General features: G+C 48.3%; 1 protein-coding gene across 2 annotated transcripts; it reads left to right on the forward strand.

Annotated features, from left to right (window-relative positions):
- The first annotated feature begins 1,928 nt into the window (after window positions 1-1,928).
- Window positions 1,929-10,363, forward strand: ANP32E (acidic nuclear phosphoprotein 32 family member E). Of its 2 annotated transcripts, none has more exons than XM_063316966.1 (7): window positions 1,929-2,281; window positions 5,187-5,336; window positions 5,564-5,686; window positions 6,488-6,653; window positions 7,107-7,264; window positions 8,032-8,083; window positions 8,883-10,363. In XM_063316966.1, the coding sequence occupies exons 1-7, from the start codon at window positions 2,213-2,215 to the stop codon at window positions 8,948-8,950; spliced, it is 786 nt and encodes a 261-aa protein (XP_063173036.1). In that variant the 5' UTR covers window positions 1,929-2,212; the 3' UTR covers window positions 8,951-10,363. The 2 variants fall into 2 exon arrangements, with proteins under 2 accessions (XP_063173036.1, XP_063173035.1); XM_063316965.1 differs by having other exon boundaries at window positions 1,932-2,281; window positions 6,488-6,659.
- The last annotated feature ends 6,134 nt before the right edge of the window (window positions 10,364-16,497 follow it).

A 16,497-nucleotide genomic window follows, 5' to 3' on the forward strand; every position in this document is an offset into this window, starting at 1 on the left:
ACAAGAAAGTAAAAATAAAAAAACAAATAAGATTTACAAAAAGTTGAAACAATTAACAGCAGCACAGCCAGAGCAGCCGTTCAACTGGAGTAAAGCAGCACATTCAATGAGGCAACGTAAGCAAGCTGTTTTGCTCCGAAATGTGCCACCCTCAACTGCACATTAGCCTTCTCCCTGCCTACTGTACAAGAGGGCTGTGAACGGCCGGTTGGTTCAGCTCCATTCTCCCAGACTTAGTCAGTGCACAAAACCTGGCTGTTTGGGGGAGAAGGTTTGGAAGTTTGGACGCTTGCATGGACTATTAAAAAGCTTTTGAGACCTACTTCTATTTCATTCTAAACATATATATCCCAATTATTCTCCAGAGACTTCTAGGCAAGCCTAAGCTTCACAGGCTGTAAGTTGCCACAGATCACCACATAATAATAACAATAACAATAATAATTTATTAAACTTGTACGCTGCCTGACTCTCAACAACTCTAGGCAGCTCACAACAAGCAAAGAAATTACAGTAAAATCGACAAAAGATAAGAGATGGCAAGTACAATGAAGCAAGGGGTCTCACTCCCCTTCACCAAAGGCCTGGGTGAGGAGCCAGGTCCCCACAGCTCTTTCTAAACAAGAAACTGCAATAGAGCAGGAGTGGCCAACATTTTGGACCTCAGAAGCTCCAATTTGACCTCCGGAGCTTCCAAAAGGTCGCAGCACGTTGTCCAGTGATGCCAAGTTATCACCAAAAGGGGCAGGCCATTTCTCCCCTGCTTTTTAAATTTGTTTGCGGGGTGGGGGGAGGTAATGGCAGGAATGGGAGTGAAAGGCCTCCGGGGGACAGGCCACCACGCCCAGCCATTTTGCCAGTGAACTCTGGTATAATGGAGGGAGTCTGGGTCTCATTGGCTTCCCATCCTTGCTATAGAAATTTAGAATACAGGAAGATACGCGCGAACAACATCACACCCTACCAGATGGTGGATGCTGAGTCTGCACTTGTGTGGCAATGCTGACAACAAAGCCGCTGCACTTTCATAAGACAAATCATGATGATAATATGGCACACCATAAAGGTAGGAATAATTGCCTCCAGGCCGTAAGAGAGAAACCAACAAGCTACGCTGCCTATAGTTTCAGTCCAGTACCGTAATTCATGGCCATCTGTGGATTCTTCATCACTGACAATTTCCAGTAAGACACAATAAAATCCCAGTGAGGACGCTTCACGTTCGCAATGTATCTTTGTAAAAGGCAAATTTGTGAATGCATCTGTAAGGCACTGGGCATCCAGGACAGAAAGAAGCTGTAGTCTTCTAGTGAGCAGTTACAGGGCACCGAAGCAGGCAGCAGACCATACAGTTCCTACCCTGCACACAGACGTACTAAAAAAATAGCAACCCTCGCAAAACCTGTCTGTCAACAGCAAAAACCGAGGCGAAGAATGCCATGCTGCCTTTGCACTTTCCCTACATTACCTTCAGTATTTAAGCACTGTTTTCTCGTCTCTAGTCTACAACTTTACATACGCAGGAAAAGCAAAATGAAAGATTCCGCCGCAAGGACCGTGTCGCTCTGCAACATGCAGTTCGATTCGGAAACAGAAAGAAAAAACTTCGGACACACACTGCCGGGAGCCTCGCTAGCTGCAGGGGGCGCGGGGAAAGACGGCCCCGGCCGGCCACCCACCGCGGGGCGGCAGCGCCACCCGCGGCCTTGGCTGGATCGGCGGCCCCGCCGCGGCCCCGCCCCAGCCGCGCGTGGCTCCGGGCGCGCCTCGGGCGCACACAAAAGGAGACATCGGCGCCCGGCGGAGGCGGGGGGGCGCCGCGCGCGGCCACTCGTCGAGCCGCGGGGGCTCCGCGCGCCCAGCCAATCGGCTCCCTGGGGCGGGGGCGCCGTCGAGAGCCGCGCCGGGAGGGGCGGGGCATCTGCCAGGGGGCCCCATGCGCCGTGTCATGGAGGCTCAGTGTGCGAGCGGCCATTGAAGGGAAAGGAGCTGCGTGTTTCGCAAGAGGAGGAGGGATCGGGTGGCCGAGCAGCCCGGAGTTCCCAACTCCATTCGTACCGCCCGCGAGTCCCTTTGTTGAGCAGCCGAGGGGGGACTCCCTTTTTGTCTTGTCCTCCTCCTCCTCGCCACGCATCCCCACGCCTGTCGGGTTCTCCTTAGGTAGTTTTGCGCCCCTCCCTCCCTTGCTCTCCACTTTGGAGAGGCTTTCCAGATGGAGATGAAAAAGCTGGAAATGAAGAAGCGCGTTAACCTGGAGTTGAGGAACCGCGCGCCCGAGAAGGTGAGGACAAACCCTTGGGAGGCAGGAAATCGAAGATTTTTTAAAATCCCGAGGATTCCCCCCCCCCGCTCCGCGTTCCCTCGCGCCTCGATTGCGCCAACAGCGCGTGGCGACAGATGCGCTCGGCGGAGGCGGCGGGCGATCCTTCGCGCCTTAGCGGAAGAGCAGCTGCTGGACGCGTCTCCTTCGAGCCCCTAGCGGGCTCCCCCGCTTTTAAGGGGCCTTGTCCAGGGCCCGGTCTCCCAGGGATGGGCTTTTCTCTCGGAGGCCTGGCGGCGGCGGCGGCACCAACGCTCCTCGCGCGCTCTCCTGGCTCAACATTTTCCCCGAGCGATCCCGGCGCTGCATAAATCAAAGGACGCGAGATTTCTCCTGCCTTCCGTACCCTAAAAGGGGTTGTTGTAAGCCCGATGCGAGAGACGAGGCGGTTAACTCTTCCGCTCCCAGTGCCGCCGCCTCCAGCTCGGCAGTCGAGGGACGACTACCTGGGCCGCCCCCGCGGTGCAATCGCTCCCCGCCCCGAAGTCGGCTAATTAAAAAATAAGCGGAGGCTCAAGATTAAGCAGAACCGAGCAGGAGAGAGAAAGAACTCCCAGTTAAGGTCTTCCTTCCCCATCCCTCCTTTTTCCCTTTCTCAGAGTTAACTGCTCTTTCGCCACATCTGGGCTACGCGTCCTCAGCAGTGAGGAGATTGCGGGGAGTTTTTCACTCCACGCCCCCCCCCAAGCAAATTGCCAGGTTTTTCCCCTTCTCATGAAGAAAAAAGCCAAATAGCCCATATCGGGTTTGAGTACGGGTGGAAATGCTCGACTTTGCTGGTTTTTACGTTCTTGTAAGGAATGTACTTTACACAAACGCTGGTAAACAAGCCGCGGCTGCCTTTGAATCCATCTTGGTCCCTTCTGCGCAGATGATTTGGACTTGTTCCGTCTTCAGAGAGCAGCGGGAAGAGGGAGGACCTTTCCTTTAAAAACCAGAATACGCCACAGCGCCTTCCTAGCAGACATTTTCAACGCGGTTTAATCTTTTTAAAACATTGAGGGAAGCAACAGCTCTGCCCGAGAGCAGCCATGGGTGGGCAACGCCCCTCCCTTTCCCCTGAAACCTCACGCCCGGTCAGGGAGATAATAAGGCAAGCGCGGAGGAGACTCCCACCCCGCTGGGGCGCCCCAGGCTCCTGCCCTGGAGATGCAATGGAGCACAGGGCCATTGGCCTGTTAACCGGCCAGCTACCGACAGCTGCCAGGAGTTTTAGCCTGGCACGTTGCAAGGGTGCAAGGTTGGGGAAGGTGGAGAGAGAGCGGCCAGGACAAGCCACAGCACCCACCAAAGAGTAGGCGCAGGAAGCGTCCCCCGCCATGGGAGGGCCAGTGCCGGAGCCCTGCAGAGAACGCCACAGGCTGATTGGCCACGATTCCCCTCCAGAAGGAGCAGGTGGCACCAAAGCAGCTCCGTGGCTGGTAGAGGCCACAGAGGAGCCAGAATGAACACAAAGTCGTCCTCTGCGTTCCTCGGTCTGGCCCACCAGAGCTCCTAAGTGGCGCCTCCCCCCCCCCCCGCGCACTCCCCCATCTCTGCAGGGGGTCGAATGGCGGGTCTGGAGCCAAGGAGGGAGGCTGCCCAAGCTCTGGAGATTTCCTTCCAGGTTCTTAGGTCGATCTGGTCACTGTAATCAGAAAGCAACGTCTCGCGTAAAATACATACAATTCCTTAGCAGTGGCAAAATGTTTCTGTGGCCTTGTGCTGGAGGAAGAGGGGAGGGGCTGCACTGGGATGCTAAACTTTTCTTGCTGACTGACTACCTGTCGTACCATCCACGCAGAGAGCAGAGGGGTCATCTCGCACCTTTCTGCTTCCCTGCTGTTGAACGTACAAGGCAGATGTTCCTGGCACGAGGGCCGCACAAGGGACTTGCCCCAAAGACTGTGTCTTCTCTGCTGACCAGGGACAGACAGCCGCCCCATGCCCTCTTTTGGGAGGTGCAGCCAGAGAGTTAATGGCGGCCCCTGCGGCGTCTGTAACATACAGTCCATAGTTGGGCTGCCTTCTCTAGCTCATTCCTGAGAATAAAGGTGAAAAGCAGTCCGTTTCTTTACTTACCAAAATCATATGCTTCTTACGGCGTTTTCCAGAGAGTAATTTGATGCTTCTTGTAGTACCTAGTAAAAATAAGAGACACCATTGCTGTTAAGGGCTTGGCATGTCTCATTTAAAAACAGAATGCTACTAAGGAAGAGTTCAGTGAACACTTCTTAGGCTGCATCCCTGACCCTTAAGGCGCTCCCACGCCTGCATAAACACAGGGAAAGTGCCATCACTTATGAAAGCTCTTGCCCCGTTCTTCATGGGGAGGTGACAGCCACGCTACGCTTCCAAGGCTCCTTTCATCGTAGCGCACGTACAAAAGTAGCATGGGGTGCAGTGCTGAAAGTGAGACTTAACTTAGTGTCAGAATGTTTTCTATTTGGAATAAAAAGTGTCTTAACTATTATTATTAAAAATGTTGCTATTGGTCAAAGCTTGAGGACCTTCCCTTCAAGGCAGTTTGTTTTAAAAGGCCTTTGCTATATCCTGAGTATGACCTGTCTCAGTACAAAAAAAATCATATCTGTTTTAATTCTACTACACAGGATACTATTTATTTATTTATTTATTCATTGATTTAAACAGATGTAAAATTTAAGCCATTTAGTGACCCTTTGTGGGATCAAAGGCAATTCAGAATAAGTTGTGTATTAATAAATTGCATACGTCCCAATTTAACCTTAAGGACAATCTTGTTCACCGTAAAGACTGTAAGAGAAAGTTGGAAAAAACTTCGGCATAGCACAGTGTGGTGTTCTGTCGTCTGCGCAAGACATCCAGGTCTTCCTTCCACTCAAAGGCGACTGTGCTGCTCTTCTAGGTGGCTGAACTGGTGCTTGACAACTGTCGGTCCAGCAGCGGTGAAGTTGAGGGCCTGAATGACACATTCAAGGAACTGGAGTTTCTCAGCATGGCCAACACAGAGCTGGCATCTCTGGCCAGACTCCCCGCTCTGGCAAAGCTTCGGAGGGTGAGTGTTAGGTTGCGACCCTGCTGAACAGCACGGTGGCAGTGCACAACATTTAATGCCCATGTCGTCTTCTGCATCAGAATCTTGCCAGTAATGGTTAGTAATGTATGCCTCTGCAGCTATTATGCCCACTTCGTCGTGAAAACACACATTTGCCCAGGTAACTTTTTTGAGAGCTGGTGTAGATTTCAAGGTTGATCCCACTGACTGATGCATTTATGCTGCAGCTGGAACTGAGCGACAATCTAATTTCTGGAGGTCTAGAGGTCCTGGCAGAGAGATGTCCAAACCTTACATATCTAAATCTGAGTGGCAACAAAATCAAGGATCTCGGCACTGTGGAAACTCTTGTAAGTATAGGATTGGGATGGGTATGGATCCAAAGCGGTCTTTTGCAGATGTGCTTGGCTGTCATTGGGTGATGGTCACTGAATCGAGGCCCGTGTCTTTAGGATGTCAGGGATAAAGAGCCTTGGGGAAGTTTAACATTGTGGTTGTTTGAAAACTGGTGGCACAACTGCTACGAGAGGTGAATTGATTGTAAGTGGGTATACATTTACTAAACACCAGATATGATCCAGACAGTTTTTTTAAAAAAAGTGTCTTGACTTCACAGCAGTCCTTTCTAAGATGGGGCCCTCCTAATGTGTTGGATTACAAATTGCGCCATCCAACCGATCTGGAGGGCACCAACTTGCAGAGGACTGCTCTAAGCTGACCTCTGGCAGATCACAGTGAACAAGGAACTAGCAGTAACTGTGCAGGTCTTGGCATACAGTGAGAAAATCTATTTTCCTTTGGCATTTCATTTTATAATAGGTTTTCTTGCTGTCTAGCTGCCATGTCCAGCTAATACTTGAAGTTAGGGTCAGGTTTGGATTCCATGCTGATACGAATGCTGTTATCCATATCATGCCTCGGGCAGAATTATTCAGCCTAGTCACTGGCCAAGAAGCTGTTTCTAAATTCCAGCATTCAAAGTGAGTTGGTACTGGTGTAGAAAAACAGAAAGGATAATTTCAGTTTTCCTGTTGTCTTGGCCATAAATCCCATGAATATACATAGCATGGTAGCTTTGCATACTAGGCTACCAATGTTTATCTTGGTTTAACAACTTAATAAATAATGTCTGTGTTTTTCCTAATTTTTAGCAAAATCTGAAGAACCTGAAGAGCCTTGATTTATTTAACTGCGAGATCACAAATTTGGGAGATTACAGAGAACATGTGTTTGAACTGCTTCACCAAATCACATATCTAGATGGGTTTGATCAGGATGATAATGAGGCCCCTGATTCAGAAGATGAAGATGATGATGGTAATTGTTTTAACGAGGAATATTTACTATGAATGTTTTCAAGCTGGGGTAGGAATTACAAACTTGACATATGAAAAATGGCCTGAGCAGCTCAAAATACACTATTCAAACTATACATGCTAGTAATAAAAATAATGGCTGCTCTTACAAGGGGAAAAAAAACCCTTGCAGTTGGTAAAATTACATTTCCTATAAATATACACTTCTAGAAATAGTTTGTTGTATTGTTGCATGTCCACTCAGCAGTTCAGTTACACCGCTCTATCACATGCTACCTTTCCAGAAGCAAGACAGTATCTGAGCATTTATTCCTGCCATCTCCTACATTCATTTAGAAGCAATGTCCCCACCCCCACCCCCAGAAAACTGCACTATGTGCTGAATTTGAGCCTCCAGATCAGCCCTTAAATTCTGAGTCAGGATACAGCATACATTTATTCACTTTTCTTTCAGATGGGGATGAGGATGAAGATGAGGATAAAGCTGGTCCCCCAGGAGAATATGAGGAAAACGATGAAGATGACGATGCTTCAGACGAGGGGGAGGGGGAAGAAGAGGAGGAGGAAGAGGAGGAAGTGGGTCTTTCATATTTGATGAAAGAAGAGATTCAGGTTATACCTTACTGTTCACTTGCAAAGCATTTAACCTTATTAACTTGCATTCCAATTGTTAGTGTTTTAAAACCATGCCTGTTAGTGCCAAAGGTACTCTACAGGTTTCCCCCTGCATAGCATTAAGTGGGTATTTGCTGTATTCTAGAAAACAGTCACATATCCCACCTTCCTTAATCTGTTTTCTATTTTATTGCTTTTCTTAGTTCGTGTTCTGCAGGAACACCATCTTTCTCACCAGCTTGTCCTCAGCTTTTTACTCCTTCATATCTACCAGGTTTCCTCTCTCTTAACTATATTTCTCAGGAGAATCATCAGGTTTTTTTAAAAAAAATCTGCATCTCAAAAACTGCTTTTTAAAATAATCTGAACTGGTATTTGAATTGAAATGTTACTAAGTTTCCACAAGCAGGATTTGGGTTACAGTAGTAATGTATTCTTTGGGAGAAAAGAATGTGATATTTGTAATTTAAGTGTAATATAGCTTGCCCTTCAGCCTAGTACCTGCATGGCAATCAGATGAGAATTGTGTAAGCTGAAATCTAAAACATCTGGACAGTTCTTTGAGGAAGGGTGGCATGGCCACTCTATTTCCACAACTACAACTGTTGCCTTGAGTAAGGGACTGTTTTACAGTAATTTTGATTTTCACTCTACCTTCCTGGAAGACGCATACTATATAACAGTAGTTTATTAAGAAGGTTAGTTAAATGGCACTTTAGTAATTCTGAATTGATTTCTGAAATAATCAGTTTGTTTCTCTAAAGGACGAAGAGGATGATGATGATTATGTAGAGGAGCGAGAGAATGAGGAAGAAGGTAGGTTTCCTACTCAACCTGCATGTAAATAAATTTGCACTGACATTTTAAATTTTTACTATAGGAAGTCTTGACTTATGACCACAACTGGGACTGGAACTTTTGTTGCTAAGTGAGGCAGTTTTTAAGTGAATCACGCCCAATTTTACAAGCTTTTGTGCTGTGGCCATTAAGTGCATCTGGCTTCCCCCATTGACTTTGCTTGCCGAAAGCTGGCTGGGAAGGTCACAAATGATGATTAGGTAACCCAGGAATGCTGCAACTGCCCTAAGTACAAGCCAGTCACCAACTGCCTGAATTTTGATCATGTGACCGCAGGGATGCTGCAACAGTTGTAAGTGCGAGGACCGGTTGTAAGTCACTTTTTTCCAGCACCATAACTTTCGAACAGTTGCTAACAAATGGTCATAAGTCAAGGACTACCTGTTCTTTGGATTCAAAGGTTTCCTTTCTCCGATGGTAGTTTTTTCCCCCCAAGGAGGGACTCTGGGCGGTTTTAATTTATAACTTTTATAAATTCCATTAGCTGGGATGGATTTAGTCTTCTCATTTAAGTTATAATAAATTCCTGGTTCACTTGAGCTTCATTACTTTTTAAATACTATTTAAATTTAAGTTTTACAGTTATTTTATATGTTGATAAGACTTTTATTTTTGCTTAGCAGATTCACATTTTGTGAGTTTTTGTGTTATCATTAAATGTAATTGTTCAGAAGTGATGAAAATAAGCGTACAGCAATGTGCTGGAGCCACTGCCCTTTAATTTTCCTTTGGACACATGCAAAATTCTTTCCCACAGATGCTGGTGTCCAGGGGGAGAAGAGAAAACGTGCAGCTGAAGACGAAGGAGATGATGATGATGATTAAGTTGTAGAAAATACAAATAGGACCAGATTCATTTGTGTTGGAGATATGCAATAGTGATATGCAGACTTATAAGGCTCCATGTACGATAGGTCTCTACAAAATATATTAATGTGTTTAACTTTTTATAGGAAGTGTTTTACTATTTTTGCCCTTTTTATCATTCCAACTAAGACATAATAGCCCATTATTGATCGTGTTTCCATCTGTTTTACTCACTGAAGCAGTTGCCTCTTTCTCCCAATTTCCTCCCTAGAAACTTTTTCCTCCCCCTTTTTTCCTTCTGTTTCCTCATATGAGCATGCTGTTAACCCTAGCCAGTTACTTCAGATGGATTGAATGGATTTAATTTAAACTTTTAAGATAGTATGCTCATGTCAAATATACTAGAATAAGATAATCAACTCTTCACTGGAAAGGACTATATTGCAGCTGAAGTGGGAGCTGGGTGATCTGGAACTTGCATTTTACCTTATCATTTCATTTTAAAAGGACATTTGAATGATGCACTGAATTTCCTACTTCATTTCTGTGCGTGGTTAGTCTCTCTCTCTCTCTCTCACACACACACACACACACACAGTTTTCTAGTAGATAACTTTAAGCAAGACTGGAATGCAGTTCTCTATTTTATCTCACTCTTTTCCAAAAAAATACAAACTTGAATGAACTATAATTATTTGCAGATTATAATTTGCTTCATGATCCTTTTGACCATTCTTCTAGACTAAAAACAACTCATAGTTCACGTGCATATTTCAGAACTCTCTTATGTTCTGGTTCAAACTGAACAGACTCATTCATCACTAAATTTAAAATAATAGATGTTAAATTCTCTATATTTTTTTCTCTCTATATATATATATCCTTTTCAAGCAATATTGGCAGGTAGATATATGAGTGAGCTGGGCTTACAGCCAAGCCCCTGAACAACACAAGTTGCTTGTGTCGCTGAACTGGGAAGACATTCAGGATGGCAGCTGTTCAGTGGGTTTCTTTGGCCCCTGAAGCCAACGAAGGGGAGAAAGTGGTTTTCAGCTCACAACTTGAGTCACTGGAAGGACTGAACAAAGTTGTGAACCGCTTTGCAGTTGTCTCTGGGATAGGTTTAGCTCAAAGGCTGCCAGTTATTTCCATTAAACGTATGGGTTCTTGCTGAGGGAAATTATTCAGTGAGAATTCTTGATTTCGCTTTTAAAAAATATAGAAATAAATTTGCTACACATGACCAGCAAGGCAATACTAATCTTTTCTGTGGAAGGTAGGATGGTGATAGACTGGTTATCATGTTCTTATTCCCCTTTGTGCAGGTTATTTTGACAAAGAAAACATAGAAAAATGGATTCAAAGCTCGTTTCTGGTTCTCTGCTTCTGACAGATGAACTTGTATTATTAAATAAATATTTTACCTAAATATACAGCTGTATTCAAGTTAAGCTATTCCTTTTTTATCATCTGTCGGATCTTAGATAAGCTGTCACTAACCTGAGTATAGATAAAAGGGTATTTTTGCATGGGTGTGTGACCTCTATTGCATTTGCCTGTGAATATAAATAATATATTACACAGGTATTCTTAGTATATCACACCACACTGTTTTAGTAACTGGCTTTCATGAACCTCACTAAAATTAAATATTCTACCCCCCCTCCAAAAAAATTAGGGTGATATGGCACACCTGATTTTTAAGGCATTTGAACAAAATGGAATACGAAAGGCAATTTAGTTCGGGAAATTCTGGATTTTTAGGGATCTTGAAGGACTTGTTAAACATTTGTCCCAATCTTGTTTTTGCGTAATACTACTTTAAAAAACAGACATACTGTCCTGAAGGTTTTGTGTTTAAGGCTGTGTTGCTGTGGTAATCCGGGTTTCTTACATTTCATACACCTGCTTGTTTTCAAAGGCCTGGTTCTGTTTGGTTTCCAGAAACGTACTGTTTGTTTTCGGCTAAGGCTATTCAAACACAGCGGCGGCCGGCCCGTGATAACCACGCGAGTCAAAGCCCAGGCCCGCCTGCCTCTCCGCCTCAGGGCCGTTTATCGCGCAGCCGCGAGAACTCCGTTTGCCTCCGCGGCAGCGGACTTCCGCGCCGAAAAGGGGCCCCCGAGAGCTCCCGAGGAGCCGCTTCGCAGGCCGGGCAGGCCGCGCCCCGGGACTGAGAGCCTGAAGCACGGGCGGGTTGTCCGGCCGCTCTCCGAAGGATTTCCGTGCTGCGAAGGCGGGCGGCTCCGCTTTCCGGACCGGCTTTGGCACAAACCTCCGGGTAACCTTCGAAAGGGGTTTTTGTTTACTAGCCCGGGTGCGTTTCCCGCTCCTGACGGGACGCCCTTTGCACGAGCTCCCTCCAAGCACCTCGCCCGCCGCGCTAGGCCCGCGGAGCCGTTCCCACGCGCTGAGCGCCGGGCAGTCGGGAAGCGCGAGGTTGCGGCGGGCGGCGATACCTTCCGGCTCCGGCTTCGCTGGGCCCGGCCCTGAGGGGAAAGCGGGAGCCGTCCCAAGATGGCGCCGAGAGGCTCCCCTCAGCGCGCAGGAAGCGGGGCGACTCGGGCGGAAGGGGCGCCGCGCGGGCGCCGCGGATTGGCCGGCGGTTGTCGCAGTCTCCCCGCGGCCCCGCCCCCGGCCCAATCCCGGCGGGGGAGGCAGGGAGCGCGCGCGCCCGGCTCCCTCGCAGGAAGGCACCGGGCCGAAGCCGCGCGAAGGGGCGGTTCCAGGCGGGGCGGGCGAGTCGGGAGGGCTGGCGGCTCCCGGTCGGCCGCCGTCGCCTGTCGTGGCCCGGAGAGGTGGCTTTGCCTCTCGGGACGGCGGGCGCAATCGCGGGCCGCTGCCAGACCCGGCGTTCGCCGCCGCCTCCCCAGCAGCGCCGGGAGCAGGCGCTCGGAGTAGCCTCTGCCGGGACGGCGAGGGGCTGGCTGCCGAAAGGGCTCTCGGGCGCCTCCTGCCTTTGGGCCACGCAGCCTGGCGCCGCTGTCCCGCAAGGGCCGCGGGGAAGGGCAGGCTGCGGCAGGCGGGGAAGCCTTGATCCGCCCCCGGAGCCACCGGCGAGCCTCGCCCTTCCCGGCGGATGCCGATCGCGAGGATAGCGGGCGTCGTGAAGCCAGGCCCGCAACCGGGTCTGCGTCGCCCGGGGCAAACGTGGACCCCAGGCCCATTCTGGCGCCCCCCCCCGGCGCGGCGCCCGGGGCACATGCCCCGCTTGGCCCCCCGCTTGCTGCCCTGCGTGAAGCCCCCGACAGCCGCTCCTCGCGAGGGCTGCGCTTTGAAGGGGTCGCGAGGCTTCCCCCTCCGGAGATGCCCTCGGACTGCAAAAGCAGCCTGCGCCCAGCAAGACCACCGGCAGGGACCGCCAGCGCCCCCTGCGGTGGGGGGAGGAAGGCGGCGGCGGCTCTGGCCCGCCGCCACCAGGGGGCAGCAGAGGCACAGAACTCCCCTGCCCAGGCGCCTTCGGGTCAGCTTTCTGACACAGGGCAGCCGGTCGAAAGCCTGGCAAGGCGGGCCCCGATAGCGTCAAGGGCCAGCAGACTGACCGGTGACACCTGCCACCTTGCCCGCTGGGCAGCAGCCCTGTAAAATGACTCTCTCTCCAGAAGGAACTCCCTCCTAAATAAAAGGGCCCTTTGTGGCTTTAGTGGATCAGAACACGACCTGAAAAGTGCTTTTGAGATGGGGGGGGGGCTGGTCGTTTGGGACATCAGACACTTAACTGCCCCTGAAAATCCAGACCTAAATTTACAGGCTGAGCATCTAAGGGCTGCTACTTGTGATCACCAACAAACAGGAAGGGCATGCAGGGTTTAATAGAATCATTCTAAAGAACCTAGAATTCAGGTCTGATAATATGCAAGCATTAACTGGCAAGTTTTGAGCACGATGGACGTGCAAAACAGTGTAAAACTGTAGCTCTAATGTTATGGCTCTATGACTTGTTCAGGTCCTCTTGCCTAAGTGACTTAATTTAGCACAACTCAGTATTTGGTGGGTCACCCAGCAACTCAGGAAAAGGCATGTGGAAAAGGTGTTTCAGATCAAACAAAAGCTACTTGGCTGTATAATCTGCTTTCCTGTTAATATGCTTAGGTAGCAAGCAAGTTAGGCATTAGCATGTTTCTTGACAGATGAATATATGTACTTTTCCTACGCAGAATAGCAGAGGTGCTGATTTCTAAAATGAAAAATAAGGTTCGAATGTGTCAAGAGATTATGAGGTCCTCAAGTAAACTGCTTAGCACAGAAGTGCCTCATCAGATTTTTGTTACTCAAGCGGTAAGGGTATCCTGTCTTAACTTTCTTGAGATTAAAGCCATTAAGTAAAGTTTTACTTTGAGTAGACCTGCATAGGACTGCACTATTGCTGAGGCTTTATCGGATCTGAGAGTTAAGCCACATCTGATATTCTGCCTGCCCCCAGCCCCAAGAATCACTGGATTAAACCAACTGGTGTTAAATTGGTATAAACAATTTTAGGAGTCAAAAACTTCTGTAGGGCTTTTTTTAGTTCACCTCTGATTTTCTGCATGAAACAGGCACTGGGGTTAACTGGCTATCCCTTTAATTAACAGAAAAAGACAAAATCATGGCTTCCCCAGATTTTAGAAATTATCACTCAGCAAAAGCCATGCAAAGGCCTTCAGTCTCTAGGATTTAACCAGACTGAGTAACTCCCTGGCTAACCATTAGGTCTCCCACTCAAGGAGTCTTAAGACAGCCTGTGTAATTGTGTAGGCACAAGGCTAAAATTAGACATAGCATTAAGACCAATCTGCTCCTTGGTAAAGCGATTGTGCTGTATGTCTTCTTCCTAGGGGGATGGGGTGGGGAAGATACTGGAACACAATCACAGCTAATCCAAATTGATCCACTGGATCTAATTATGTCTGACCTTCAGAAGCTGCTTTTGCTTGCCACCTAATTCAATTTCCCGAAGTCAAAACGTACACCTTTGATTTTGTGTAAAATACACCTGAATTTGTAAGCAGATGTAGGAGTACAGTTGCTTTAGGTAATAAAACAAGGAAATGCAACAAAACAAATTATGCTTTGTTCACACTCTATTTAAATCAGCATTTTAGAATTAAAATTGTGGGGAAGCCCAACCTCTTCCACCCTCCTCCTCTTCTGGAGCTCTTGGGGCAAACTCATGGCCTCATTTAGAAGGGGGAGGGGTCATTTGCAAGTGGTACTGACCTGAAGTAGACCCTCCTTGGGCTTGGCAGCAGTTTGGTTTCTTGTCCTTGTTGGCCAGCACCGCCCTGGTCTCCTCACCATCCAGACTTCCTGCTGAGGGTCCTGGTCAACTGTAGAGCTGCAGACCATGCCTGTGGCGTCCGCCCTTCCTGGTCCAGCTGAGGTGCCTCTGCTGCTCCCCCCCACACACCAGGGAGAGGAAAGCAGCAGCAGCAGCAGCATTTGAGGAGCAGTGCAGTGCAGGCAGGGGCCTGAGGACAGTGGCGTCCCCCCCACTCCCACACACACACCTGGAGTTTGTGAACTCTGCAGCCAGTAAAGGTAGCCTAGAAAATGTTGAATAAATAAATGCTTCCTCGGATTTCATATTTATTTCTCTGTAAGTGGTGCTCAGTTATTGTTCCTGTCTCCACTGACAGTTAAAAAATAAAGGGAAAAACCTTTGTTTTAGTGACCAACTCTATACACATGAGCCCCACAGGCAGGAAGCCAAGTCTCAAACAAAGGGTATCTTCTCTGCACCCCAGTGCTAGCCCTCTCTAGGTAGCTAATAGCCCTATTTTGCTATTCCCAGGTAAACACAGACTAGGATTGCAGCCTAAGTGACTAGATTGTAGCCAGGATGACAACAGGTGTGTCAGTGCTTCCTCTTTGCCCCTGGAGAGAAATAGATATGCAGCTTTTGAATGCAAAATTGACTTAAAGCCTTTTTGCTGTTACGCCACTGCAGTGATTTGGGGGGGGGCCAGGAATCAATTTAGGATTTTTCCTTTCTCCTTCAGCATCTGAGAAAGCTGAAGCAAAATGTCCACAGCAAAGGTTTCGTTTCATCTCTCAGTGCATGAGTTCTTTGCTTGTTGAATTCTCCTCATGTTCAAACTTTGGACATGTTTGTATCCTCCCCAAAAATCTGCCTGGAAAGGAAGTGTAGGGTTGTTGAATTAAAAAACCTAGTAACATCGTAATGGGTTGCGCAGAACGTATCATCACCAAGTATTCTGCAAGTGCCAGGCCAAAACAGTAGCTTAATTAATACATGCTGTGAGGTTTTTATCAAGACACATCCAGAAACCAATTTAGTACTTCAGAACCCAGGGGAAACAAACTTCAGGCACAGGGCTAAATAATAAACCAAATGCAGGAAATCTATTTCACAGGCAATATCAGATCAATGACAGACCCCTCCATAACGCAGAATTGCGCAGTCCTGGATCGAGCAAGTGGCTGATACGTACTGTGAGGAAGGGAAGGGAATGTGGGGTTTCATTGGGGATTTATTCTTACATCTTGGTCTCATGGGAACATGGAAAAGTACAATAATATTAGCAAAGGGAAAGATGCAGTTGTCTCTTTGCTGCGTAGGAAAAAAAAAGTGTGATGCTACCAAGGAATGGGAATACTACACTAAACCAGTAACTAGGCAAAAAGAAAAACGTTCTAATTAAGCTTATTAATTTTCAGAGCAAACACCAGGACATTCTGTTCTATATCTCTGAATAGGGAACTAGCACAACAGCTACGTTGGTTGTTGGTTATTTTAAAGTCACAACCCAAAAAAGGGGGAGGGATTCACTTGGGTTTCACATCATTTTGATGTGACTGTATGTTGCAAAAACACCCAGGCGCAATGGTTTGTATCTCTCTCAGATATGATTACCACCATATACTGTCAGACCTGTTGGCTACTGACCGGGGCCTTACCCTGTGTCCTCTCCCCCAGGCAGACATCTAACTGGTCAAGTTCATTTTTCAGCAGTGTGTGTGAACCAGCTGAAGAATTTCTAGGAGAAGCAGAACCACCTCCTCTCAGGAGGGGGAAGCTTGAGAAGATCCGTCTCCCAGACTCCCTCCCCGTTAATCAAGGCCATAGGTTCCCCAGAGCTGCTTGCGCTGGGCTGGGCAGTCTGTCTGTCTGTCCGCCCAGGCAGCAGGACAGACCAGGGACCCACCCAAGAGAGTGGAATAACCCACAACAGAGGCGTTCTGTGTGGCTTCTTTCTCGATGGGGCAAAACCTGCCATTGCTCCAGTCGTTTCCACCCAAAACCAGTCTTGCGTCTACCACCTTTCATAGCCTTTGGCTGAAATTACTGGCAGAGTCACAGGAAAAGCGGACTATTAATATTTTCAGTCAAGAAGTTAGGGGAAGTCTGTGTAGGATTAAGTTAAAGGGGGAGAGGAGCAGAGCCAACAGAGAGGCCCCCTCTGAGAGGGTGGGCTGATCCTGACCAGAGGAGGGACCGAGGGGGCTGCCCCCCCCCCAGGCTCTCCAGTATCCCAGGCATCATGGCCAAAGTGTGCCCCTTCAGAGTTCAGAATGCCACGTGAGGGTTGAGCGTTTTTGCCACCTCCTCTTGAAGAGGGCTG

This window comes from Candoia aspera, chromosome 17 (assembly GCF_035149785.1).
Source record: "Candoia aspera isolate rCanAsp1 chromosome 17, rCanAsp1.hap2, whole genome shotgun sequence".
Classification (NCBI taxonomy): domain Eukaryota; kingdom Metazoa; phylum Chordata; class Lepidosauria; order Squamata; family Boidae; genus Candoia; species Candoia aspera.

What these genes read in the sequence shown, in the direction of transcription:
- ANP32E (XM_063316965.1), top strand. Translation starts at nt 2,213, where the DNA reads ATGGAGATGAAAAAGCTGGAAATGAAGAAGCGCGTTAACCTGGAGTTG. An exon ending in GGAACCGCGCGCCCGAGAAG is followed by an intron (nt 2,282 to 5,186) that starts GTGAGGACAAAC and finishes CTGCTCTTCTAG; the next exon opens with GTGGCTGAACTGGTGCTTGA. An exon ending in CTCTGGCAAAGCTTCGGAGG is followed by an intron (nt 5,337 to 5,563) that starts GTGAGTGTTAGG and finishes TTTATGCTGCAG; the next exon opens with CTGGAACTGAGCGACAATCT.